Source organism: Chiloscyllium punctatum, chromosome 15 (assembly GCF_047496795.1).
Source record: "Chiloscyllium punctatum isolate Juve2018m chromosome 15, sChiPun1.3, whole genome shotgun sequence".
NCBI classification, from domain to species: domain Eukaryota; kingdom Metazoa; phylum Chordata; class Chondrichthyes; order Orectolobiformes; family Hemiscylliidae; genus Chiloscyllium; species Chiloscyllium punctatum.
The window spans coordinates 25052683-25067650 of NC_092753.1; the positions used below are offsets into that span (position 1 = coordinate 25052683).

General features: G+C 47.2%; 1 protein-coding gene across 1 annotated transcript in view; it reads right to left on the reverse strand.

Annotated features, from left to right (window-relative positions):
• LOC140486131 (tumor necrosis factor ligand superfamily member 11-like) overlaps positions 1 to 14968 on the reverse strand; it is an 86965-nt gene that overhangs the window by 36392 nt on the left and 35605 nt on the right. Inside the window, exon 2 of the mRNA XM_072584786.1 lies at positions 3029 to 3184. Within this exon, the coding sequence (XP_072440887.1) occupies positions 3029 to 3184 (156 nt within the window). The remainder of the gene's footprint in view (positions 1 to 3028; positions 3185 to 14968) is intronic.

The window sequence follows — 14968 nt, forward strand, 5'->3', positions numbered from 1 at the left end:
TAGGAAGGGTTTGGAGGGATATGGGCCGGGTGCTGGTAGGTGGGACTAGATTGGGTTGGGATCTGGTCGGCATGGACAGGTTGGACCAAAGGGTCTGTTTCCATGCTGTACATCTCTATGACTCTAAGACTCTATGAGATGTTAGTTGAGGAGTGAATGTCGGCAAGGAACTTTGGCCAACTCACTGCTCCTCCTCAGATCATTCCACAGCCATCTGAAATTTGGCAGAAGCATTTTCCTGTATTCATCGGCCAGCACCTATTGCTTAACCCTAAATGTCCATGAGCTGAGTGGTTTGCCTTTGCCATTCCTAAGGACAGAGGTCAGCAGGTTTCCTTCCTTACAGTGAACCAGACAGCTTTTTTTTTACAACTATCAATGATCATTGTTATGGCTTTCAATTGCAAATTTATTAAATAAATCTCAATTCTACCAGTTGACAGGGTGGGATTTGAACCTGTGTCCCCGTTCAATATTCTGGGCCTCTGGGTTAGTCTCCCAATAACATTAGCACAATGCCATCATCTCTGCTCATTTGTTGACTTGGACACTTACAAACATTCCTAGAATCCCCCTCAGGTTTGGCCCAACAAGTCCACACTAACTCTCCAAAGCCCAGGCTCACCCTCCCACCTCTATCCCGATATCCCTGCATTTCTCATGGCTAATCCTCCTAACCTACACTTCTTTGGACTGCCAAAGGAAACCAGATAAAGCAAACAGCCGCGGATGCTGTAAAGCAGAAACAGAAACTGAAATTGCTGGTGAAACTCAGCAGCTGTGGCAGCATCTGTGGAGAGAAAGCTCGGTCAACGTTTCAAATCCTGTGATCCTTTTCCAGAGACCCTTTCTCCAGCAAGTTCTGTTTTTTTTATTTCCGTATCGAAAGTGACAACCAGAGCACAACACATCTTTGTCAACCAGATGTTTGGAAAAATACACTCCCATGTACATGGTTCTGGAACAAGTTGGAATATCACAAATTAATTCCTAAAGCAATGTACCTGAATCCAGACAAGCCCAGACCTTTGCAGTACAATGCGACACAGCCAACTGCCAGCATCTAACCCCTGCCCTCAAAATGCCATGTGATGTTAAACTGGTTGAAAACATGCCATGCGTGAGCACAGTGCACCACTTCACGCTGCTGGTATTGTCTGGATAACACTCCATGCAGAATCAGGTGGGAAGTACCCCAGGCCTCAGAGCCCAGGAACAGACAACACTATGTGATCAAGACTGCCCACATAGTGCCTAGGAGTACCTGGCCCCATCTGGATCAAAATAGAGGGCTTAGGAACCAGGGAATGTCATTCTGGAGATAATAAGAATTGAAGAACCATAATCCTGAGAGCTCCGACAGATGGATGTTGATATTTCTGCACCATATGAGTCTCCTCCACCCACTTCTTCATTTAATCATTTCACATAAACTTCCAACAAAACCACCCAACAATAGCAAGAGCCAATATCTCCAACCGGTGCCTTCACCTCATGATCAGATGGGCTGAGGAGTGGAAGTTGGAGTTTAATCACGAGGTGCTGATTTTGGAAAGGCAGATGAGGGGCAGGACTTACACACTTAATGGCAAGTTCCCTGCAGTCCCACCCCCAATCCTGAAGAAGGGTTCGACCCAAAATGTTGAATTTTCTCCCTCCTGATGCTGCCTGGCTTGCTGTGTTCTTCCAGCCTCCTGCTTATCTGCTTTGGATTCCAGCATCTGCCGTTCTTTTATGTATGTAGGATAGTGAAGAAGGCATTTGGTATGCTCATTTCCATTGGCCAGTGCATTGAGTAGAGGAGTTGGGAGGTCATGTTGCAGCTGGACAAGATATTGGTTAGACCACTTTTGGAATACAGTGTTCAATTCTTGATTTGGAGATGCTGGTGTTGGATTGGGGTGTACAAAGTTACAAATCACACAACACCAGGTTATAGTCCAATAGGTTTAACTGGAAGCACTAGCTTTCGGAGCGCTGTTCAATTCTGGTCCCCCTCATATAGGAAAGATGTTGTTAAACTTGAAAGGGATCAAAAAGGATTTACCAGGGTTGGAGGGTTTGAGCTAGAGGGAGAGGTTGAATAGACTGAGGTTGTTTTCCCTAGAGCGTCGGAAGATGAGGGGTTACCTTATAGAAGTTTATAAAATCAAGAGGAGCATGGATAGGGAAAATAATCAATGTCTTTTCCCCACAGTAGTGCAGCCCAAAACTGGAGGGCATAGATTTAAGGTGAAAGGGGAAAGATTTAAAATAGAGGGTGGTGCATGTATGGAATAAGCTGCCAGAGGAAGTGGTGGAGGCTGGTACAATTACAGCTTTAAAAGACATCTGGATGGGTATATGATTAGGTCGGGTTTAGAGGGACATGGGCCGGGTGCTAGCAAATGAGACTAGACTAATTTAAGCTATCTGGGTAAATTGGTCCAAAGGGTCTGCTTCCATGCTGTACAGCTCTGTGACTGTACAACTTGACTGCATTCCTTTATCATCTCCAGTCTCTGCTTTACATGCACCGAGAACGGAGAAAAGGTTTGCATTGATACTGCACCGGTCATGACCCAAGAATGTCCCAAAGCATTCTACAGCCCACGGAGTTCACTTTGGCAGTGTAATCACTGCTGTAAGGGTGGGTATGAGGCCACCAATTTATTCACAGCAATATCCCACATCAGTGACAATGAGCAGGTCATCTACTTTTTAGTCAAGACCCAAGTTTGGTTTTTTGATTTCTTTTCCAACACCTTTGACATCAACCTGAGAGAACAGAGGAATCCCCAGTCCAAACTACAGCACCTCCAAACTCTGGCAGGCCTGCATGGGTTGCGTCAGCCTGTTACGTTCCTGTCTCTGGACTGGGATGTGATCCCTCAAACATTCTGGCTTCAGGGTGCTGCCTTGCAGTGCTGTCACAGCCAAGCATCTGCACAAACTGCACACTGGAATCTGTCTTTCCCTTCCAGACCAAAGCAATGAGTGTGTCGATGTTTCTGAGCACGCGTGCAACGAGGGGTCTCCAACTTCTCACCTTGTTAACAGGTTGTTTCTGATGTTTCAGTGGCAGCAGACAAGGGCGGGAGCCGTTCTGGATTCGCATGTCTGATAGCTCGGGAATACTTCTGTTAAAACTGGAGAGCAGGCTGAGGAGGTGCAAGAATTCCTCCGAAGTCTCTCTGACATCTTTCTGCAAAATACAACAGATAGCATTAACCAGCGATGGATTGAAGCTGATGAGGCAGAAATAAACAGATTGAAAGATGTTCACACCAAGGTAAAATATCCAAGTCAAAAAAGCAACAGTGCTTGCAGTGAGTTTGAGGATAGAATCGGTCGGATTTTCCAGCGTTCGGCAATCTCAGACAGACAGCCTGTTCTATTTTACAACAGAAATGTGACTTGGAATTTCTGGGATGCAAGTCCGCTTGGGTTTCCCTCAGAAATGCAGAGTCGCACTACCATGCTGACAGATTTTTCGTCATGTGGGCCGAATTCTGAAATGCAAAGGTTCAGACAGTCACTTTGGCAGCTGCTGACAAACAGCAAGTACATGAGGTAAGTGTCAGGTGAGGGTGCCAGGTGGATCAGACATGTCACGTGCCAGGTAAGTTCCAACAGGGTACGTTGTTCAGGGTCAGCCAGTGGGAAGGGGGGATCTCAGTTCCCAGGGGGATGGAGGGGCTACAGTCTGATCAGGTCCAGCAGGGGTAAATGGAGTTGAACCCTGGGGTCAGTTGTCAGGTCAGGATCTTGGGGTTGTAAGGGGATTGGGAGAGGCGTATTTGGGTTAAGTAAAAGATCTACTGAATAGCTATTCAGGAGTTAGAAATTAACAGTCTAACGTTTCCTGATGAAATATTTACTTAATTTCATTGGAACCCATTGAATTCTCCTTTTTAAATTGAGACTTTCTAAGGTTTCCAGGCAGAGACACATTGCCCAGAGGAGAATGCTGGGCAATTCTGTTGGAGTCTTCCACGATGAGGTTTTGACAGGCTCCTCAACAGCCCCTCCCACCTACACTGGAACAATGACTGACCATCAGAAAATCCAGGTCAATACTTTATCAATAATGCATAATGAATAAGGATGATGGGAATAAAGCGTGCAGGAGATACAATATACATGACTTTTAATAACTATTCAGTTGTGTTGTTTCTAGTAAGTGGCTGAAATAAATTCATAGTATTCCCGCAATGACAGAATTTACCAAGACCTGTTGCTTTACTGAAAACCTAAAGAAAACTGAAGATGCATGTGAGGACTCTGCAAAACAGAAGTGTGCTTGTCTCAATCACGCACGCTGACTCAGAATTGAGTTTGCAGGGAAAGGCCAAGAAAAAAGGCTTATGAAAATCCTAGGTGTCCACTGTCAGACAGTCTACCTGTTTCCCATATTCCAGCCAGGAATTTATCAAATGAGTGATGGAGGTCACCTTGTCTCTAATACCAAAGGCGTGATATTTTCCATCCTGTCACTCTCCTTCCCTTTTCTTTCACATGCCAATGCAACCCTTACAATTTTCACAGAATGATAGAACCACTGCAGTGTGCAAGTAGGCCATTCAGCCCACTGTGTCCATACTGCCCCTCCAAATAGCATCCCACCCAGACAAAAAAGCCCTACCCTATTCCAATGTCCAGTGGCCAATTCACCTAACAGACATTTTTTTTAGACTGAGGGAGGAAACCAGAGAACCCAGTAAAAACCTACACAGACACAGACAGAATGTGCAAACTTCACACAGTCACCTGAGGGTGGAAGTGAACCTGGGTCCCTGGCGCTGTGAGGCAGCAGTGCTAACCACTGAGCCACAGTGCTGCCCCTATGTTCTTTTATAATATTGTACAACGTATGGTTATTTTCCCCTTCAGTTCTTCTCCTCTGCCTCAGCTCACAAACAGAAGTAAAGGATGTTAATCCAAGTACCTGTGCCCCCTCCCAGGAGGCTCCACAGATATCCCCATCCTCAATGATGGCAGAGTCCAACACATCAGTACAAAAGATAAAGCTGAAGCATTCACAGTCATTTTCAGTCACAGGTACCGATGGGATGATCCATCTCAGCCTCCTCCATTGGTCCCCAGCATTACAGGTGCAACGCTTCAACCAATTCGATTCACCCCATGGGGTGTCAAGCAATGGTTAGAGACACTGCACACCGCAAACATTCAAAACATAACAATAGTTGTGAAAACTGGAGTTCCAGCTCCTTCCACTCCCCTAGCCAAGCTGTTCCAGACCAGCTACAACATTGGCATCCAGCCCACCATGTGGAACATTACCCTGATATGACCTGTTTGTAAAGAGCAGGACTAAATCAAGCCAGCCAATTACTACCCTATCAGTCTACTCTCGATCATCAGTAAAGTGATTCGAAGATGTCATCAACAGTGTTGTCAAACAGGTACTGCTCAGCAATAACCTGTTCAGTGAGGTCCAGCTTGGGCTCTGCCAGGATCACTTAGTTCCTGACCTCATTACAGCTTTGGTACAAACATGGACAAACAATCTGAATTCCAGAGATTAGGTGAGAGTGACTGCATTAAAGCCATGTTTGATTGAGTGTGGCATCAAGGAGCCCTGGCAAAACCGGGGGTTACAATTGACAAAGAACTGAACAAGATCAGGTCAGAAGTCAGGAATCCTGCAGCAAGTAACTCACCAGCTGACTCCCCAGAGCCTGTCCATTATCTGCAAGGCACAAGTTGGGTGCGTTATGAAACATTCCCCACTTGCTTGGATGAGTAGCAGATCCAACAACATTCAAGAAGCTTGACACCATCCAAGACCAAACAGTTTGCTCAGTAGCAGCAGTGTTTACCATCTACAATATGCACTGCAGAAATTCACCAAGACTCCTCAGACAACACCTTTCAAACACATGATCACTATCAGCTGGAAAGACAGAGGCAGCAGATACAGCACCACCTGCAAGTTCCCCTCAAAGTCATTCATCATCCTGAATTGGAAATATATTGCTCTTCTTTTACTGTCACTGAGTCAAAATCCTGGAACTCACTCACTAATAGCTTGTGGGTCTACCTACACCAAGTGGACTGCAGAATTTCAACAAAGCAGTTCACCAACATCTTCTCAAGAGTACCTCGGGATGGGCAATAAATGCTGGCTGGCCAGTAACATCCATATTCCATGCATAAACAAATCAGGCTAAGCTTTGCTTATTTACCAGCTTGCCTTCATTGGTCACAGCATTGAGTATAGGAGTTGGGACATCAAATTGTTGCTGTGTAAGACATTAATAAGGCCACTTTTGGAGGACTGCACATAATTCTGTTCGCCCTGCGAAAGGAAGGGTGTTTCTAATCTAAAGAATGTGTAGAAAAGATTCACAAGGATATTACTGAGACTGGAGGGTTGAGGCATAAGCAGAGGCTGGGACTTCTCTCCCTGACGTGTAAGAGGCTGAGGGCTGACCTTCATAAAGGTTTATAAAATCATGAGAGACAAAGATAAGGTGAGTAGCCAAGGTCTTTTGCCTCGGGCAGGGAAACCCAAAACTAGAGTGGGCAGCACGGTGGCACAGTGGTTAGCACTGCTGCCTCACAGCGCCAGAGACCTGGGTTCAATTCCCACCTCAGGCGACTGACTGTGTGGAGTTTGCACATTCTCCCCGTGTCTGTGTGGGTTTCCTCCGGATGCTTCGGTTTCCTCCCACAATCCACAAGATGTGCAGGTCAGGTGAACTGGCCATGCTAAATTGCCCGGAGTTTTGGGGGAAGGGGTATGGGTGGGTTGCGCTTCGGCGGGTCGGTGTGGACTTGTTGGGCCGAAGGGCCTGTTTCCACACTGTAAGTAATCTAATCTAGAGGGATGGAGGCTTAAGGTGAGAGGGGAAAAGACTCAAAAGGGACCTGAGGGCCAACCTTTTCATGCAGTGAGTGATGAACAAACCACCAGAGGAAGTGGTAAAGGAGAGCAAAATCACAACAGTTAAAAATCATTTGGACAAGCACGTGTTTGGAAAGATTTAGAGGGTATGGGTCAAATGCAAACATATGGGAATAATTCATTTGGGAAATCTGGTCAGCTTGGACAAATTGGACCAAAGGGTCTGTTTCCGTACTATATAATTCCATGACTCGACTCTATCAGATGGTTCTGGGTACCAGAAACTGGCTAAGTGACCATCAAACGTATCAATGGCCCAGGAAGTTCCTGTGGAGTCAGCTATGTTGGGATTCCACGTGATCCCAAGGACCAGGCATATATATATAATCTGCATATATTCCTATTGGAAGATCTGGGCCAATATTGTTATCATGCAGGTCAAATAACTAATACATCTTCTTCTCAACGCTCACATCTGCCCAGAGATCGATAGCCCATCTATCCATGACACAACAGTGTCAGTGCTGAGACAATCCAACTATAGAATCTCACATTGTTCACTGTCAGCTCCTGAACTGGTGGGCAGAGGTTAAAATGAATTGGGAACTGGACCTGACCAGCCCTAATAAGCCCTTTAATCTTGAGGGCACTCTAACACAAAGGAAATTTTTACAACCTAGCATTGTAGAATTTTTAAAAAGAAAATATGTCTTAAAAGGACATTTCTGCTTTCAAAGTTTATACACTAGAAATTAAGTTTAAAAATAAGCTTTGAAATTGGCTGGACATGTCTGTGAACAGCCAAAGCTGATTTTCAAAGCTGATTGAACTATGCATCAATCTCCAATGACAAAAGAGAGAATTTTACAATGTGCCTAGCCCTGGGGAATACAATGAGTCCTTCTGAGGTTCAAAAACAGAGATTCCTGCTTCAAAATTGGAAACCACCTGAATTGATGACTGCAGTACTTGTAAGATGGACTGCCTCAACTAAAACACAATACCAGATTCTAGCACACACGCCATCTCCCTGATCGCCCCACCCCCCAGTCTCCCTGATCATCCACCCTCCCCACTCCCCATCCCCACCCCCAATCTCCCTATTCACCCCCCCCAGTCCCAGCCTTCCTGTAAACTATCACTTGACCGCTTGGAAAAGTGACTCATCAGTCTGGAACAGGCACTTCCACAAATTGACAAGGTACGAATGACTGGATGAGTAGGCAGCAGGACACTAAGAAGCAAGCTTTGAGGAAAATGGCATTTGCCTTAGAAAGGGTTATTGTTGAATTCAGCTCTACACAAACTGCTGATGTCACATAAGACTCAGGTGGAGAAGGGTGCAACAGCTACCATCTCAACCTCCTCCTAGTCTTAGTAACGATGTCTCTCTTAATGGTGTACCTTGAACCGGATTACTATCATGCAATAAGCTACATCATGCTTCAGTCTCCTTATGAAGACTACCTCGTGGCTTTTCTCAACCACACCAAACCAAACCAAGAGCCACACCGTTACACGGAAATCACCCATCATTCTGAGGGGAGTTTAGTCCAAGCAGACAAAGGAAATATCCTGTTTTATTGAGGGTAAGTTGGCAGAAAGCGTCAAGACCATGGAAGTAGTGAAGAATAAGGAACCAGCTCTCAGCCTCCTCAAAATGCGTAACTCTGAGGAACCGACCTGTACTCAAGTAATAGGCTTTAAAAGGATACCATCGAAACTTAGTGAGATTTGCTTCTTATCAGGTTTTTTTTGCCTTATCTATAATTGCTTTGATTTTAGTATCTGCAACTTCTTATTAATGACTTCATTATGTTACTCCTGCATTACATTGAGGGATAACTTTAGCCTGTTCAAATAAAAGCATGGCTGTGGTCTGGTTTCACTAGAATTATTTCAGATTATAAAAGGGGGTTAGCCCAGCTATGTACTCCTACAGTTTAGATTACTTACAGTGTGGAAACAGGCCCTTCGGCCCAACACGTCCACACCGACCCTCCGAAGAGCAACCCACCCAGACCCATTCCTCTACATTTACCCCTTCACCTAAAACTACGGGCAATTTAGCATGGCCAATTCACCTAACCTGCATATTTTTGGACTGTGGGAGGAAACCGGAGTACCCAGAGGAAACCCACGCAGACACAGGGAGAATGTGCAAACTCCACACAGTGAGTCGCCTGAGGCAGGAATTGAACGCGGGTCTCTGTCGCTATGAGGCAGCAGGGCTAACCACTGTGCCGCCCAGTCTCTGACCCTGTGATGGACATGCCTTGTTGGCTTGGCAGAACCTTTAAGGTAGTATCCCTCTTCCTTCGGTCAACAAGAAACAAACAGCACCAACTAATCCAGTTTCCATTCACCAAATCCACTTCTAAACAAGAAAACTTTTCTTTCCAGAAAGTTCTCCAGTGCCTTTGATTTCTGGACAAAAGCTTTAGGAAGGTCATGAAGTCATCAGAGACAGTGCAGAAAAGGTTGACCAGGATGGTTCCAGGGACGCAAAACATCGGCTAGGATGGTAGATTGGGGAGGTCGGGATGGTTTTCCTTGGAGAATTGAAGGCTGAGAGCAAAATTGATCAAGGTGTTCCAAATCATGAGGACTCTGGCTAGAGCTAAAAAGGAGAGACTGTTCCCATTGTTGGGAGGATCGAGATTAAGAGGAAATAGATTGAAAGCAATTGGCAGAAGGAAGAGATTTTGAGGAAAACCAAATTAACGCAGTGAGGGATTGGAGTCTGGAATGTTCTGTCTGAGAGTGTGGGGGAGGCAGGTTCACTTGAGTGATTTGGGTCTGGAATGTACTATCTGAGAGCGTTGGGGGAGGCAGGTTCACTCAAGGGGTTAGGGTCTGGAATGTACTGTCTACGAGTGTGGGGGAAGGCAGGTTCACTCGAGGGGTTAGGGTCTGGGATGTACTGTCCGAGAGTGTGGGCGGGGGGGGGGGGGGGGTTGGCAGGTTCAATGGAGGGTTCCATCAATAAACTGAATCATTAGGTGAAAAAGAAGGAAGTGCAGGGTGATAGAGAATAATGTCACAATGAGCTGAACAGTCTCCTTCTATGCAGGAAACATTCGGTGGGGGGGGATTGGATGGTTCTTTCCTAGATTTAGGTCTAGGAAAGCTGACTGCCATTGTATACTTTCAGAGTTCCAAGTTGTGTGCCAGAATGGTGGCATTTTAAGGGTCTTCCCTATCGAGACAGGGACAGCTCATGCCAAAGGTGCAGGTGACCTGAGCTTGCATCAGCTGCGTGGGGGTCAGGCCTTGGCAATATCAGATTCAGTCTACCCGACATTGCCCATGTCGCCGACTGGATCAGGAGGGATGCGGCACAAATGCATCACTGTTCTGCTAAGCAGCCAAGCGGCTTCAGGACGCACAGGGATCAAGTTAGCATCAATCATCAGTGGTGACGTATTCTGTGCTCAAAATCTTCATCAAACTCCTGACTTGTTCTGACTTGCCTGCTGCCTTGGCTAGGTGTTCACTATGCTGTGGTTTTACTCAGATTTTCCCACAATCGATGAATAACCTCAAAGAGCACTTAGTGTTCATTGTAGGATAAAAAACAATGACTGCAGATGCTGGAAACCAGATTCTGGATTAGCGGTGCTGGAAGAGCACAGCAGTTCAGGCAGCATCCAAGGAGCAGGAAAATCGACGCTTTGGGCAAAAACCCTTCATCAGGAATAGATTTTCCTGCTCCTCGGATGTTGCCTGAATTGCTGTGCTTTTCCAGCACCACTCTAATCCAAAACCACTGAGGATCAGAGCACTCTCATCCACACACGCACTCACAAACACGCTTATTCACACACGCACTCACAAACACACTCATCCACACACACTAACAAACACGCACTCTCACGCACAAGCACTCTCATCCACACACACATTCACAAACATGCACTCTCACCCACACACACACTCACAAACATGCACTCTCACCCACAAACACACTCACAAACATGCACTCTCACCCACAAACACGCTCATCCACACACGCACTCACAAACACACAGTCTCACCCACCCACACACAAACACACTCACCCACACACGCACTCTCACCCGCAAATACGCTCATCCACACATGCACTCTCACAAACACGCCCTCTCACCCACAAACACGCTCATCCACACACGCACTCACAAACACACAGTCTCACCCACCCACACACAAACACGCTCATTCACACACGCACTCTCACCCGCAAATATGCTCATCCACACACTCACAAACAAGCGCTCTCACCCACAAATACGCTCAGCCACACATGCACTCACAAACACGTGCTATGATCCGCAAACACGCTCATCTACACATGCACTCACACACACACACTCTCACCCACACTCAGTCTCACCCACACACACACAGTCTCACCCACACACACACACACTCACCCACAAACACACAGTCTCACCCACACACACACACTCTCACCCACAAACACACAGTCTCACCCACACACACACAGTCTCACCCACAAACACACAGTCTCACCCACACACACACACTCTCACCCACAAACACACAGTCTCACCCACACACACGCCCTCTCACCCACAAACACGCTCATCCACACATGCACTCACAAACACACACTCTCACTCACACTCTCATCCCCCCACACACACAAACACACACTCTCACCCACACACACACTCACAAACACGCACTCTCACCCGCAAACATGCTCATCCACACACGCACTCACAAACATGCGCTCTCACTCGCAAACACACCCATCGACACACGCACTCTCACCTGCAAACTCGCTCATCCACGCAAGCATTCAAAAACACGCACTCTCACCCATACACGCACTCTCACCCACAAACACGCTCATTCACACATGCACCCACAAACACGCACTCTCACCCGCAAAGACTCTCACCCACACATGCACTCACAAACACGCACTCACAAACACGCACTCACAAACACACACTCTCATCCACACACGCACTCAGACCCACAAAAACGCTCATCCACACATGCACTCTCACCCAAAACACACTCATCCACACACACACTCTCACCCAAAACACACTCATCCACACACACACTCACACCCACAATCACTCTCACCCACAAACACACTCACAAACAGGCACTCTCACCCACAAAAACTCTCATCCACATACACACTCACAAACAGGCACTCTCACCCACAAACACACTCACCCACACACACACTCACAAACACGCACTCTCACCCGCAAACACTCTCATCCACACACACACACACTCACAAACACTCTCATCCACACACACACACTCACAAACAGGCTCCCTCACCCGCAAACACGCTCATCCACACACACACCCACAAACACACACTCTCACCCACACACACTAACAAACACGCACACTCACCCGCAAACACTCTCATCCACACACGCACTCGCAAACACGCACTCTCACCCACAAACACGCTCATCCACACACACTCCCAAACACGTACCCTCACCTGCAAACACGCTCATCCACACACGCACTCACAAACACGTACCCTCACCTGCAAACACGCTCATCCACACACGCACTCACAAACACGCACACTCACCTACACTCTCATCCACACACGCACACTCACAAACACGCACTCACACACAAACAAACTCATCCACACACACACTCACAAACATGCACACTCACACACAAACACAATCATCCACACACACTCACGCTCATTCACACACATTCACAAACACGCACTCTCACAAACACATACACTGACACACTAACACCCTCATCCACACACACACTCACAAATACACACTCTCACTCACAAGTACTCACATCCACACACACTCACCCACACACACTCACAAACACACACTCTTACCCACAAACACTCTCATCCATACACACACTCACAAATATGCACACTCACCAGCAAACACACCCATCCACACACACACTCTCACCTGCAAACTCGATCATCCACACACGCACTCACAAACACGCTCATCCACACACGCAATCTCACCCACAAACACACTCATCCACACACGCACGCTCACTCACAAACTCGATCATCCACACACGCAATCTCACCCACAAACACACTCATCCACACACGCACGCTCACTCATAAACACGCTCATCCACACACGCAATCTCACCCACAAACACACTCATCCACACACGCACGCTCACCCACAAACACGCTCATCCACACACACACTCACAAACACACACTCTCACCTGCAAACAGACCCATCCACACACGCACTCTCACCTGCAAACTCGCTAATCCACGCACGTATTCAAAAACACGCACTCTCACCCACACACGCACTATCACCCACAAACACGCTCATCCACACACGCACTCACAAACACGCACTCTCACCCACAAATACTCTCATCCACACACACACTCACAAACACGTACTCACAAACACGCACACTCACCCACATCTCATCCACACACACACTCACAAACACAAGCACACTCATCCACACACGTACTCACAAACCGCACTCTCATCCACACACACTCACAAACATGCACACTCACACACAAACACACTCATCCACACACACACACATAAACACGCTCATTCACACACACACAAACACGCACACTCACACACTAACACCCTCATCCATACACACACACACTCACACACAAGCACACACACTCATACACTAACACCCTCATCCATACACACACACACACTCACACCCACAAACTCTCATCCACACACATTCACAAACATGCCCTCTCACCCACAAACACACTCATCCACACGCACACTCACAAACACGTGCTCTCACCTGCCAACACGCCCATTGACACACGCACTCACAAACATGCATTCTCAACCGCAAACACGCTCATCCACACACGCACTCACAAACACGCACTCACCCACAAACACTCTCATCCACACACATACTCACAAACATGCACTCTCATCCACACACACACTCACAAACATGCACACTCACACACAAACACACTCATCCACACACACTCACAAACATTCACACTCACACACAAACATGCACACTCACACACAAACACTCTTAAACACGTGCACTCATACTCACACACAAACATGCACTCACCCACGAACACACACCCTCACCCACAAACACTCACAAACATGCCCTCTCACCCACAAACACACTCATCCACACACGCATTCACGAACATGTGCTCTCACCTGCCAACATGCCCATTGACACACGCACTCACAAACACACACTCTCACCCACAAACACGCTCATTCACTCACGCACTCACAAACACGCCCTCTCACCCGCAAACACTCTCATTCACACACGCATTCAAAAACATACACTCTCACCCACACACGCACTCACACCCGCAAACACGCTCATCCACACACGCACTCACAAACACGCACTCTCATCCACAAACATACTCATCCACACACGCACTCACAAACACGCACACTCACATCCACACACACACTCGCAAACACGCACTCACACACACAAACCACACTCTCATCCACACACACACTCACAAACATGCACACTCACACGCAAACACACTCACACACAAACACGATCATCCACACACACTCACAAACACGTGCACTCACACTCACAAACACGTGCGCTCACACTCACAAACACATGCACTCACACTCACAAACACATGCACTCACTCTCACACACAAACACGCACTCACACCCACAAACACTCACACACTCACAAACATGCCCTCTCACCCGCAAACACACTCATCCACACACGCACTCACAAACACGTGCTCTCACCTGCGAACACGCCCATTGACACACGCACTCACAAACATGCACTCTCACCCGCAAACACGCTCATCCATACACGCACTCACAAACACGCACACACACCCGCAAACACGCTCATCCACACACGCACTCACAAACACGCACTCTCACACACAAACACACTCATCCACACACGTACTCAAACACATACTACCATCCACACACACACACACTCACAAACACGCACACTCACACACAAACACACTCATCCACACACACTCACAAACACGCACTCTCACCCGCAAACACACTCATCCACACACACTCACAAACACGTACACTCACACACTAACACCCTCATCCACACAC